A 14391-nucleotide genomic window follows, 5' to 3' on the forward strand; every position below is an offset into this window, starting at 1 on the left:
GGCCAGGAAGATGGTCTGAGGGGTGGAGCTGCTCTCCTATGATGACAGAGTTGGAGAGGTTCAGCCTGGAGAAAAGAAGGTCCAAGGCAGACCTTCTAGCACCTTCCTGCACTTAAAGGGGTACTGGAAAGTAAGAGAGCTGGTAAGGGACTACTAAGGGCATGTAGTGACAGGACAAGGGGGAATGCCTTCAAACTGAAGGAGAGTAGGTTCAGATTAGATTCTAGAGAGAAATTTCCTGTGAGTGTGGTGAGGTACTGGGACTAGTTGGCCAGAGTAGCTGTCAATTCCTCTTCCCTGGAGTTGTTTAAGGCCAGGTTGGATGGGGCTTTAAGTAACCTGATCTAGTGGATGGTTACCCTGCACACAGCAGGGGGTTGGAATTAGGTGATCTGTAAGGTCCCTTCCAACACAAACCAGTCTATGGTTCTATAATCTGGCAACATCATCTTTGTTTTTTCAATGCAGCAACAGAAGAAAAAAAACCACGACCAACAAAACAATGTTAAAAGAAGCTTATACATGTTAATCCAGTTATTAAAACCTTGTCTTCACAATAAGCCAAAGGGAAATGCTGAAGTCTATAATTCTACTTTCACTGAGATGGCTACAACAGAAGTTTGATCATTAGTTCTCAGAGACAGGATTTGACTTGACCTACAAAATTCTGAGTAATGGTATTACTTGTTAATTAAAGCAGTATATAAAGAAAACAAATAATAATTACATTTCAATAAAATAAAATTCAGTTTCACTTTATTCAAGATGAAGAAGAGGTTGAGGGGGGGAAGGCAGTGTGGAAACCAAGAAAGCCATGCCATGAAAGCCATGCAGCTGAACAAAAAGAGATGCAACAACTAGACTTATGAAAGTTTCAGCAGTTTCTTAAAGGTAATTCTAGGCCTTAGCAAATTGAGAACCCAAGTGACATTTTTCAAATTTATTAAATTTATGTAACAGTAATCTAGAAGAGAAACTGTTCTTCAGCATTTCAGTAAAGGCCATGATAACACTTTAAACACCACAGTGGACAGAACTTAATGCCTACATTTTAATATTTATTGAGATCCCCTTTTGTAATTGCATATACACTTTCAATAAAAATTAATACACCTATTCTGCCTTCTTGAAAAAAATATACATATTGCAATGAGGAATGAGGCACAGCAGAGTGGACATCTCAAACAACCTGCAGTAATCCAGAAAATTACACAATGGCACAAATCTGAACACCTTTCTCTTTGCCCTGGAATGATATATAGTTAAAAGAGATAACTGGTGTTTGCTAAGAAATGGTAAAACCCATTCATGACTGTATGGAGAAAGTTTAAGGAAAAAAACCAATTTACTGACTAGAATAGGGAAATACAGAAAATACATTGACTAGAACAGGGAACTATAGAAAATCATGCTGTTGTTGCAAGTGGAGACAAAGTGGGAGAAAAGGTCCCACACTGACTTTTGAACATTTCAGCTCTTGTGTTAAGGTTTTCAGTAAGCACAGAAGATCAAAATATTCTATACTCTGTAAGAAAAAGACAATTTGGGGGGAATTCTTATTTTTTCCAAAACATGAGCTGCTTAACCACAAATATGCATATTTAAAATAAATCTTTCAACATTAATTATTAAATTGCTCAAATATTACTGAAGAGCCAGATGGGATTTGAGAATCAGCGTTTGTTGATAAAATGAATGTAAGAAATATCAAAACAGAGACAGAAGAAAATACATAGAATCAGGTTAATTGAAAAGCTACACAAATGGAAACGTACATAGTACACACAAGAGGTATTGTAAGTGAAAGTCGCAGCAGATACTCTGTAAATGCTGGGATAGAGAAGAGACCACAAACTAATCAAGAAAATAATGAGGCTATTAATTGAACTATCATACATAAGATGAAAATGACAGATTAAAAACAAATGACAGATAGAGAATAGTACTCAGGGCATTTAAAAACACTACTTATCTAAAGCAAAGTACCCTAAGTTTGGCATGATAACCTGAGTTCATACTCTTGGTACGTGCTTGGTGTACAAACAAGTGGAGTAATATAATTGTAATATTTTGGAATTCTCTTATTTTGTTTCAATTTACAGGGAAAATTGCAAGATTACATGTATTTTGTAACCCACTAAATGGTTACTCAACACCAATGGCAAGACTTACAGTACATTAAAGATCTGCAACTATAGGTTAGCATGCTAGTTGTTTAAGATTTTACAACAATGGAACCATTTGGATATCTCAAGCATCAGAATTCTATCCTGTAGCTATAAATATTCTAACTGTTGTTTAGAAATCATACTTCGGCAGCAGGTACTTTCTATATGTACCAGATGTTTTGCAGACTTTGATACTGGAATTTATGGAAGCCTTCATGTAACACTGTACTGCTTCATGTACTTTCTATATCAACTGCAGTAAACAGCCATTCAACAACTATGACTACTACATCTAAGAAACAAATAGAATTGCAGACATTCAAACTATCAAAATTCTGCTGTCTGGGTACAAAACAAAACAGTTTCATTGGGTAAGAAAAGTTGATATAAGCAACTGTGACATTTTATATTTATTATTTAATATAAATCTGACTTTGTTAGTCACTTGCTTAGCACACAATATTGCGTAATTCAAGGCATTTATTTTTGGTATGCAACAGCACACTTATAACCCCATCAACTCCTCCTTGATTTGCAAGACTGTAAGTAACTTCTATTTAAAAGAATAGGCTTTTATGATTATTTTTTAGTGCAGAGAAATATTAATTCTCCCCATTACACATTTTTGTAAACTGTTATATTTTCTGTGAGTACAGACAGAGGTGCTGCAACATTACCTTAGCTAGAATATAAAAAAGTTTACACTAAAAGCAGTACTGTGTTGTAAATCAATCATGACCTGGTCCGTTCATTTACAAAAAGAAAATAATATTGTCAAATAAGCAGCCCCTCCTGTGATCATCTAAATTCAACTTTTTTGATCAGTAGCTTCCTTCCTATATTTTGAGTTGTAACACTAAGGATTAACATTTCCTTTGACAAAGAAATTTGTATTTCAAAACAGCCTCAAGTCACATTAAAACCAAGACATAAATTAAGTATTGATTTTCAGAATCAAAACTGAAACATTTGCTCTGAATAGTATCATAAGAATTATTCTAGAGTTCTATTTCAATATCAAATGTTAAGACAAATTCACTTTATGCTGCTTATATAAAAAATGAAATCTGGAATCTTATCTTAAAAAAAAACAGAAAACCGAGCCCAAACTTGGCAGAATCTTTTCATCATTAGGTATTTTTTAACTTAACATCATCTAGTTCTGTGATATAGCCATAGACTGTTGTGACCATAATAAACATTTTGATAAATATTCCTTCCTTCTTGCTTTTGTTTTTGTTGCCGATATTCAAATAGTTCTGCTTGTTAAAGAGGAATTCAAAGGTAGCTGTTCTTTGTATCTTGGTGTTTTTCCATTCATTACAATTTTGATTGATTCTCTCTCACTTCTTCCAGTTTAGAAAGGATCCACTGTGTGAAGAAAAAGAAACAATAAAAGTCTTTCCGTGGTAAAAACCAATGAGACAGAAATCTAGAGTAGGACCTGTAGTTATACAAAGGGACTGCCATAATAAGTGTTCATAATATTTTGCAGGAAGATGAGTGGATTACTACAAATCAGAATCTGTTACTGGATCAGATTCTACCCCCTCATATTGATAGACCAGTTAGTTGGTTTTGTTAGGTTCCTGAGCCTTTCTAGGAAAATACACAAACTAGTATTTTTATGAAAAGTGTACTCAATTTTTTCAGCTTTCTTTTCCTTAAGACTTAGGGCATACATAATATGTTGCGCTAATTTGACTTTCAGAATTGTTCCTGATTTAGCTGAGGCATAGATAGGATCCCCTTCCCAGAAAGACTACTGGACCTCAACACTGCCTGCCCCTGTTCCACCACAGCCAAAAAAAAAAAAAAAAGAGAACCTCAGTACTTCCAAAGATTACAGGCAAGTCCAATTCAACATGAGGCCCCTACCTTTCTGAAGTAAGAGTCAAGTGCTATCATTCAGCTGTGGTTAGAAACTACTTCCATGAAGACAGGGGCAACTTAAATTGATGAGAAGGTACAAAAGCAACTTAAACTAATGACAGGATGCAACTTCCACAACCTGTTTCAAACCATGATCCCAAGGAACCATGTCCCAGTGGAATATATACAAGACTAATTTAAGTTTGTGAAAATTATTAGCTGCAGTAATAAAAACAAGGCAGGACTTTCACAACTCAGCTACCTCATAATTCTGGTAGCAGATCTGAAAAACTTCTCCATTATAGTCAAAACTAATGATGTCAAAATAAAGAGAAAATGTGTATAATAGTAGCAGCAATATCATATATCAAATAGAGAATTTGTATTTTTATTAAGGATTTTCTTCATTCTTCAACCAAAACTGCATTTTGAGGAGCTGAGCAATAACACCCCCACCCCACCCCTTCCCAACCCCTGGAATAAAACTAAGAGTAATTTACCAAATGTTTTTGTTCTATTAAAATGTACTATTTTAATTCACATCCTAGATTGTTTAGTTTCTGTTAGTAGTACTGTTAAATCAGTCTTTAGACAGACAGTTATAATTCCAAAGATTTACGTACGGACAAGTTTGATGTTGAAATCGAGTATTTTTGAAATTCAGTACTGAATAGGTTATTGCTATTTCCATCTCTATAATGCATATGTGGAAATTACTGAATTTTTAGTACATATAGCAGTTTCAGGTTAAGAATATTTGTTTCACTTTTTAAGCCAAATTTAGCACAGCATAATTTTAAAATATTTTGACTTTACCTTAGCATCCTCTGGACTTCTAAAATTAATAATTTTTCCAAATTCTTTGGCATGGAACACTGACTTAACTCGTTCCTAAAAAAGACCCCAAAACAGTAATTCAGAATTGAAGTTAAGTTTCTTCAGACTTTAAGACTAAGAAGTTATTTACTATTAAGACAGATATGATGGTTCAGACAGCCACGTGTACCCATTATGCTAACCTGAGTATGTTCACATCGCATGCACATACCCTGAGAAACATAATTTTCTGCATGAAAGCACAGTGGAGTGGAACACTCCAGCAGTAACAGACTTCTCTTTTTACCATGGCGTCCCTGGAGAAGGGACTATCAAGTGCATAGGAATGGAAGGCAGATAATGGAGTATGTGCGATAACAAAATCCATTACTCCCTAAGGTTTTAATTTTTCATTCTTTCTAAGTCTTGAGTGGACATTCTATCAATACTGACTTGGAAGTAGTGGTCTTAGGTAGTGAAAACAGCAACTTTGGCTTCATAAAGAAAAACATAAGGAGTTATTTGCAAAATACAGTTTTCAACCACAGATTTCAGTGAAGAGCATACTGCAGACATGTCAATGGATTCTGAAATAACTGCTGTGTAGGGGTAAAGATGGATATGTTATTCAACATTGTCTGAAATGGCAGAAACGCTAAGAATTATTTCATCCTGTAAAAGTTCACTTGCAGTCAGAAATCCAGTTTGGAGGATTCCAAACCAATATGGGTCTGCCTTTCATGCTCTCTGCAATAGAAACAAATAATCTGAGTGAAAAACTGATTTACTTCGTACACTGTCAAGCCTGTCCTGACAACCAATATGTATAATTACACACGTAAAGCTTATTAAAAACAGAAACAAAACACTGCCAGATAAATTTTTTGATTGAAATTAAATTCAGTTACCATTTAATAAGAATGTAAGAAATATTTTTAAGGAACTGCCTCTGTAAGTACACTCAGTCATTGGTGGTCATCTTTCTCCTTCTGTCTTTTGCAATTCTACCAGGGAAAGAAAGTTTTAGGAATTTTTTCGAAGGAAAAATTGAAACTAAGAGCAACATTCTTCAACTTGCATTGAAAGGGATAAATATATGTCACTATGGTTTTTTTTAAGATATGAAAACCTTCCTGTATTTTTTAAGAATTTGATTACTAGCAAATGAAAAAAAAAAAATCTTTGAAGCATGGCACATGCCATGTATTGCTCTGCTCTATTTGCATAGGATTGCAACAAGGTAGAAGTCCACATATTGGCATATTTCCAAAGTGTCAGAGAGCATAATGAAAATATTCTGCAATCTTCTGAGCCTTTTGTCACATCACCATTTTCCAAACTATGAATACTTCATGAACTGGTGCATACCAACAAAAAAGTCCCAGGGCTCAAGGACTTTCATCTGCAAACAGTAAGTCACCATTCTGCTTAAAAGAGTCAGAAGCTAGTTATCTGAGTTTGCCCATGCCAAATTTCAACTCCCTTCTCTGAATCTATCTCTGAATCTAACTACAAAAGAGACCAAGAATTCAAAGGAGAGAGAGTAGAAATTCAAAGTTCAATTTTATAAGAGAATAAAACATGGCAAGGTTAACGTACCTTGGCTTCAATGCGCAATCTTCGACCATCAACAATGAATGGTTCTTTGGTAAATTCATCGTAAGTGTATTGCCATTCACATATCAGCTGTCCAAACGTCCCTTTTGTCACAAATAACACACCACTAGGCAACAGAAAAGTAATGATTTAAAAATTATTGTAAAAATACTTAAAAGTTATCATGTTACCCTTGCTCTAGTGAATTCATTTGTTGTTGCAAAACAGTTCTCATATAATGATCTATAACAACTATACAGCACACTTTCCAAAAGAGTCAATTTTGAACCTTCCTCTAACTTACTTAAAATACTCTCTTTCATAGCAAAACTGTAACACTACTTCAAGTTGTATTCTTACAAAAAGTTGTACATATATTTTTTCAGAAAAATGCCTGATACTCCACTACTAGACATTGACTCTGCTTTGGTATTATCCTATTTTTCTGCATTTTGCCAATTCATAAGTGAACCCCACAGTTCAGCTGACTTCACCCTAACCAGGTTTATAACAAATCCTTCTCAGCTAAAGAAATCATAAAGCTAACATTCCCTTCTTAAATAGGAGAGAAATAACACAACGCTTTTTTGCTGTACAATGCCACAGTTGAAGATAATTAAGAGCACATTAGGCATGCCTTTCCAATTATTTTATCTACATAAATGATGACAGCGCTGTTACTGACCAGCAATTATCAAGGCATGTACATTTTAATGATTGTTTTAGGTACATATTATTCAGAGTTAAGACTGTTTACCTTTTGGTTACCATTAACAGATCTGTACTGTTGACCATAGCATGTGCAATATATCTGAGTTTTGCAAATCTTCCATTTTCAATTTTCTAGAAGAGATAAAAGTTTATAGCTTTAAATATGCTAGTAAATTAATGTACTAATTTTGTGCTTAAAATGTATTTATGCTCCAAAAGTATAAATTGTAACAAAATGCAATGGACACACTTTTAAAATAAAAGGCTACTTTCATACAGTCAGAATATAACTAACAGATTTGTGACAGCTAATATTCATAATTATGTGGAATTACATGGTTCCTGTTAATACAGCTATTCAAATAAAAATCAATCCTAATCAAAACTGGCAAAGAACAATATAATTTCTCAAAACATTTCAGGACTCATTTTTTTACATATTTTTAATATACTCTTAACTTACGATAACTAATACAGTTGTAAGACAACAAATAATAAGGATTCTTTTACTAATTTATGTCAAGTCACTTCCAAATCATTGAGTAATTAACTCTGAGAATAAATCTATGCCTAACTGTATATAAACCCCACTATTGTGTAGACAGCAGAACTTATAATAATGCACTTAAGGTAATGCTTAGCATGCCTCCATATTCATTTGTTTCCTTGTGAACTTAATATTTTCCTACAATTGCTGTAAATACTGTAGCAGAATATTTTTTAATGGGTAATAAATTTTAAATATTGATGACAGCAGATTATTTTATAAAAACAGACGCTTCCTGTAACTCTAACATGACTTGGCAAATATTGGATTTCTGATTTTCTGAGCTATAAGTGATTAAATTAGTGGTTTAATTAATATTGATGCATCATAATTGGGAATAGCAACATGACTGCTTGCATACTTCCCATCTTTTACAACTTCCAAGCAAAACTAGATTAGTATAAACCAGTATGATTCATTGAAGCCTTAACTACAAGCATATTCTTTCAGATACGTATGCCAAGATTTATAAACATGTAGGTTAGTTATCAAAGCAGTTAAAATAGCAAAACCATTTAATAAGTGTTCATCAACACAGTAGAATGATAAAGACATTTAATTTGGTGTACTCTTCAAATTGGCTGCATGGATAAGTCCACTTGCCCAAACACATATTTTGAAAATTATGTCTTCCCCAAACATGCTGTTTCTTTAGTGACTAAAATGCATGAATATTTGAGTAACAGGTTTCTCTTTCCCCAGCTCTGCTGGGCTACAGAAATCACCGCTATTGATCATGTGCCTACTTACATAAGTCACCACTTGTCTTTATTTCTGCAAGAGTTAACGTCTCGTGCAGGATGAATTCAGCAAGAAGAATGGCATAAGAAATGAGGAATTAAGGGCTTGGAAAAGTTGTTATTTTTTGTTATGTTTTTGGAAACTTCTTATTCAAGCTCTATCTAGGGGTTGCTATGCCTCTGAACTGAATCTCTCTCTGCCTTTCATATTTAGGTCCAAGCTTCTACCTAATGAGTAAATAATCCTCTCTAAGCAAAAAATCCTCTCTAAGGTAACCTCTACAACATTCCTGCACACAACACATTGGATGATTAGAAGACAGAGGAGGTTGTATGGACAGACAGCATGAGTAGGATACCTGATCCAGATACCAAGCTACTGGTCTAGGTCTATGTCCTGATGGATATAGACCACTCGCTAGTGGTCTAGCAAGTTTTTGGTGTCTAGCAATTTTCTAGTGGTCTAGCAACAGAGAAGCAGAGGAGAAAGCTGACAGGAATTTAAAGAAATAACCTATGTGGAAAGAGCAAGGGTGTTCCAGCAAAGGTGAAAAATACACAGTTGAGTTTAACTGCAAGACATTGTGACAATGACATCAATTTCTCTTACTGACCAAACATATAAATATCGCACAGCATGACCAATATCTCTGTTCTATTAGAAGCAAGTATAGGGGAGAAGCATTTAGCAACTTAACCTTATTAGGATGGAGGGATATCCCCTGTTCAAGAAGGTAAATTTCTTGTGCTTTGCATAGCACTGAGGTAAGTCTCAATCCAAATATTAAGCAAGACTTAGGAGAGGGGTGTTACCTCTTTTTGTCTTTTCAGTAGCTTGCTAGGTAATTCTCATCAAATCATGTCAACCTGCTGTAACTTACTTAGCTTACTGATAATGAACTGAGAATTGTGAAAATTATTATGGAAGTACAGTATTTAACTATCACATAGGTGACAATCTCAAGCAAAAGCTATTTAAATGTCCACCAAATTCCACAAAAAGAGTTTCATTCTACTAAGATTCCCTAACATGTGATTTGCAGAGCACAAAAAACATTGTTGGCATGAGCTAACTAGTCCTCATTGTTATCTATGAGTCAAAGATCATAAGCTCAGTTTATCTGTGTTCTGTAGTTTTGTAGACAAAAGAAGTTAATAGGGAAATAAAGCACAAGAAAATATTGCACAGGCTATTTGCAAAGGGAACACTTGTATCCATGCCAGTGAAGAGCAGTAACTACTTCTAGATTTTCTGCCTTTGGATTTTTCTACCCTTCACTTACAGTCTTTATCCCTTTAAGCATTAGACTTATACCTATGCATTGGGAAATGCATCATAGAGGGATACATCAAGTTTCTGCTGATAATTCTTATAGCAAGGTCACGACTGCGCTCTGTTACCAAAGTGCCTTATACAGCTCAAACATAAAAGGATATACAATTGACCCCTCAATATAGATGCATAAATAGTTTTTAAAAATTTTATGGTATTTAGCTAATGTTTGGAGAAAGACAGCAACTTCGATCACTGTTTGGTGATGCAAAACTATAAAAGTTAACATTGATCAACTATTAGTTTCACCATTGGAAAAAAACAAACACCTTCTTTTAAAACAATGTCAAATTAAAAGCATTTTAATAACCTGATTAAGAGTATATATGAAGTTATTGGGAAAAAAAAAAGAGACACTCCAGCAGCTGTTACGTGTGAAGTAACACAAGAACAGATCCCCTCCTTTGCAAATTCTTACCTGTAGTACAACTGCTTATATGTCACTGCAATAATCTAACAGCAAATGGATGGATATGCAAATATGTTCAATGTCTTAAATGGCATTCCTGCATTTGGAGAGATTCCTAATCACACTACATGCTCCTAATTTAATGAGAAACAGTCACAGAGGGCTTTGGCAAAGTTAGAAATGAAACAGAGCAGAGTGTTAAGTAGCAGAGCCAAAATTTAAAATCTATGATCCTTCTGGTAGTAGTTCTTAGTGTTATGTGTGATACTGAAGTCTGAATGCTTGATATCCTTCTTGAACTCATCTCAACTGAAACAGAATGTACAAAAATAGTGCAAAGGTTGTTACTACTTAAAAGTGGTTATAAATCTGCTGTTCTGTATGTTCAGGTTAACTCAAAGGTTTCAACTGAATTATATATTGACAGTGTATTTCCCTACGAACTGGCTACGGTATAAATGTGTGAGTTCTGAAAGCAATTCACTGTAGTTGCTAGAAACTCCAACCCTGAATGCATCTTTCAGCTCAAATCATAAGGTAACTTCTTCAAAAGCTGTAGAATTACTGATTCCAGCAGGCTAACCTGCCATAATTACATGTCCAGTCTTTCCCACAGAAACGTTTAATAGTTCTAGGCAGTTCCAAGGTGACTTGTTATATGTAGCTTGAATGTATGTGAAAAAAGGGGGAAAACTGTTATGGAAACAAAGAGTAACACGTAAAACATTCTTTTTTCTGCCTTAAAAAATTATCTCCTCATCCCTTATGAATAAGAACTGACATTTATCCTTTATTACCTATTTCCTCATTCCAGCTATCCCAATGTGCAGTGTCATTCTACAAAAAGCAAAGCTTTTGTCCATGATGTGTTAGTGTCTGAATTCAAGATTCCATTCAGCCATGTTGAACAGCAACTCTGAAACCCACATGGTTTTATTAAAATCAACAGAAATTTGCAGTCAAGATTAACATTTAAATCTAAGGCCACAGTATCGGGACAATAAAAAGTAGGACAGCAGCTTTCTTTCAGTACACAAAATTCCTTTTTCACGGTAGGAATAAAAGTTGCCTAAGCTGACTGGCAGAATTATCTTGGTCAATTTTTGATCCAAATAAACAAGAGAATTTCTCTGATAAGCTGAATGGAGAAACCATACTGATCCACACTTTCACTCTGATGACAATATCTAAAGGTTCTGTTTCCTGCCAATACAATCAAACCTCTTTGATTTGTAGCATTTGAAGCATGATTACTGCATCAGTAGGAAAATGGAAGAATATTGCATTTATGCTTCCATCACAGTCAAGCTAAAATGGAACTGAGTCATGCAAGCTTTCATATTCTTCTGAAACAATTGGTGTTAGCTGGTTTCAGGCAGCTTCCCAGAAATATATGTGTCTTCTATTTGGGGTTGTGCAATGGCTATGTAATAGTATCCAAATGTTGTGCATTTAGGTGGTGAGGATCCTGCTTCTTCCTTTATACTAGACAGAGTAGGTTTTCCAAAGGAGGATGGATGACAGCAGTGACTCAGTTAAGGGAGTAGCAAACTAGATGGCACACATGAATGCTTGGCAAGAGTCAGGACAATGTCAAATAAAAATGAAATTACTTTGAACTTTGGAAAGAATTTCTCCCAATAATTTTATGAAGTGAAACCCCAGTTTTAGGGTACTTCATAATATGGATGTTTATGTTTTGATTTGAACCCAAGCTCAAGATGAGTGAGGGAAGGAGAGGAAGGAATAGTATGACACACTTTTCTTACTCCTCAGATGTTCTTCCTGGCAGACTGAAGTCTGAATACTGAGGGACAAGGGTCTGTTCAAATCACTTCAACATTCTACCATGACCAAAAAAGGATCACTAAACCAAAAGCTGAAGACCTCCAATACAATAGGACATGGTATTGGAGCACAGCTTTGAAGGACTGTCTTCTCTACAAGCTTATACAGCAATCTCACACAACACAGTTCGAGTGTCCTCACAAACTCACACACTATAAAAGCAAATTAGAAATATTTAAAATTTATTTTGGTTTTGGGTAGACATTAAGCTGTGACACAGAGAACCACTGATTTCATGGTGCAACAGTTAATGACTTATCTTTATAAGCATAAAACTAGGTTTCCAACTTTATTCCCTGGCAGGGCAAAGATCTGGCAGGTCTATAGCTTCTGTAAATGGCTAATAATAGCAAATGCATATTAAATGATCACAGAAACTGTTTAAAGTATCCCCTTGCACTCACTTAAGTCTACAGAGCCTCTTGAAAAAATAAGACCATCATAGAACCCTGAACAAAAGGGATATATTGGATAATATCAGAGATAAAGCGCACAGATAATTATTCAACTCAGCAAGGAGGAAACATATACATTCCAGCTACTAAAAGAGAAAATCTGAACTCCTGAGAAAAGCTGAATTGTCAAATTGTTCTGTTGGCAACTGTTGCAGCCAAGAGCAGAAAATTTAGCAATATGAGACAAAAGGATGGCACAGTAATGGACTTCAAACTCAATTCAGCACTGAAAAAGGGGTGGGTGCGGGAAATCGTGCAGCCAAAAGTTAAATTGTTAAAACACATTAAATTGAAGGAAAGAACCAAAATTGAAAAAATTGTCTCCATTTTTGGTGTTACTTTAAATCCCTAATGAAAATAATCTCTACTTGTTTTTTTGTTTGGTTGGTTGGTTTGGCTTTGAGCTGGTTTAGCTATTAGTTTTCATAGCTTTTCATTCCATGACCTAGAGAGAAATTAAATACTAATATCCCAGGTTATACAAGTTTTTGTTATCCCAAAGCCCCAAATCCAAATTATTTATTTTTCCAATGTATATTCAGAGAAGTCTAGACTCAAGCGAGAAACAAATAAAATACTTGTACAAAATGAATATTTTTTTTATTAACATAAAAACTTCAAAAACACAACTATATTCCATCAAAGAGACAGAATAAAGTAGAGAATTGTATTTGCCAACTACACTAGCAATTTTTTCTACTCTTTTGTTGGGTTGGTTTTTTTTAGTTAGCATTCGACAACCTTTTGATCTATTGAGTAAAGAAAGGACTCTTCAGTTATATTGCAGTGTAACTTGAATTAGCAATACCTGACCCAGGAGTACTACCATTCGTGCTAAATTTTACTTCCACATTCTGCAAAAATTAGTAGAACTTTAAGATAAAAAATTTTTAAAGTTAGGTCAACTTTTAGTCGAAAAAATTATTAAAATAATTACATTTCTAAAACTGTTTTAGAATGAGAAAGAAATATGTTTTCTTTAAAATTGACATACATTGTCTAGAAAGACTGGTTATTACAGAAGAAAAGCAATTTTATAGGATAAAAAAAAATTGCACTAAAACAGCACAAAAGAGAAGGAAATGTTAGGTAACATTATTCTGAATTCTCAAAACCCAATAAAGTTAATAAAATGTCACAGTAACCTTTCCATAAAGTTGTATCTAACAATTTCCTCAACTTTTAGACATGACCTATCTTTTTTTCAGGATTGAAGATCAAAATGATTTCCTATGTTCTTCAAAGAAATATGGGAGATCCAGTTGTACCCGAAACATTTAAAATCCTTCCCACTATGTTTCAGGCAGTAACACACTGCAGTACAGTCTTTCATCTATTTCTGCAAGGCATCCTTTTGAGGTGACAGTATTATGGAACAAATAGAAACACATGGCCTGTAGCATGAGTAATTTCAGCTAAAACCAGCTCTCAAATTTAGTTGTCCCCTCTTTCATCTGTGAGGTTAAAGGCAAAGGGTAATTGCCCAAGAGATCAGACTGTACAGCAGGTTTTGAATGTATAGAGCCAGAATAAGCAGTCTTAATGCTTTTTAATGGTTCTTCCCTCAGCATTTTGATAACTGGAAGCCAACAGACAACGAACAAAATGACATTACTTCGGTAAATATGCGAACATTTCAGAAGCTCTTATTGCTTTAGAGCAATTCTAACTGTTCAGATGATGGCAGAAGAATTAATTATCACTACAATACTTAATGATACAGAAATATCTGTTGCCAGTTGTCTTTAAAGAGCAACACAAGTTTAAATTTAGTAACGAGCCACAAAAAAGAATGATAAAACTGTGCAAGCATTCCAGTGAATACAGAATAAATAATTATTTAAAGAAACAAGTAACTTGTAAAGGTATTTTGTAGAATTTATAATACAGAATTGT

General features: G+C 34.5%; 1 protein-coding gene across 3 annotated transcripts in view; it reads right to left on the reverse strand.

Moving 5' to 3' along the window:
• Positions 1-2214: 2214 nt before the first annotated feature.
• Positions 2215-14391, reverse strand: part of VPS13A (vacuolar protein sorting 13 homolog A) — a 99502-nt gene continuing 87325 nt past the window's right edge. For 2 of the 3 annotated variants that reach the window (XM_027670750.1, XM_027670748.1), the window contains 4 exons: positions 7210-7295; positions 6456-6579; positions 4857-4931; positions 2215-3539 (listed from right to left, as the gene is read on the reverse strand). In XM_027670750.1, the coding sequence (XP_027526551.1) occupies positions 3489-3539; positions 4857-4931; positions 6456-6579; positions 7210-7295 (336 nt within the window). In that variant the 3' untranslated portion in view covers positions 2215-3488. Of the gene's footprint in view, positions 3540-4856; positions 4932-6455; positions 6580-7209; positions 7296-10989; positions 11109-14391 lie in introns of those variants that run through there. The other variant, XM_027670751.1, reaches the window with a different exon arrangement.

The sequence above is a fragment of the Neopelma chrysocephalum genome, unplaced genomic scaffold (genome assembly GCF_003984885.1).
Source record: "Neopelma chrysocephalum unplaced genomic scaffold, ASM398488v2 Primary Assembly neopelma1_96926, whole genome shotgun sequence".
NCBI lineage: Eukaryota > Metazoa > Chordata > Aves > Passeriformes > Pipridae > Neopelma > Neopelma chrysocephalum.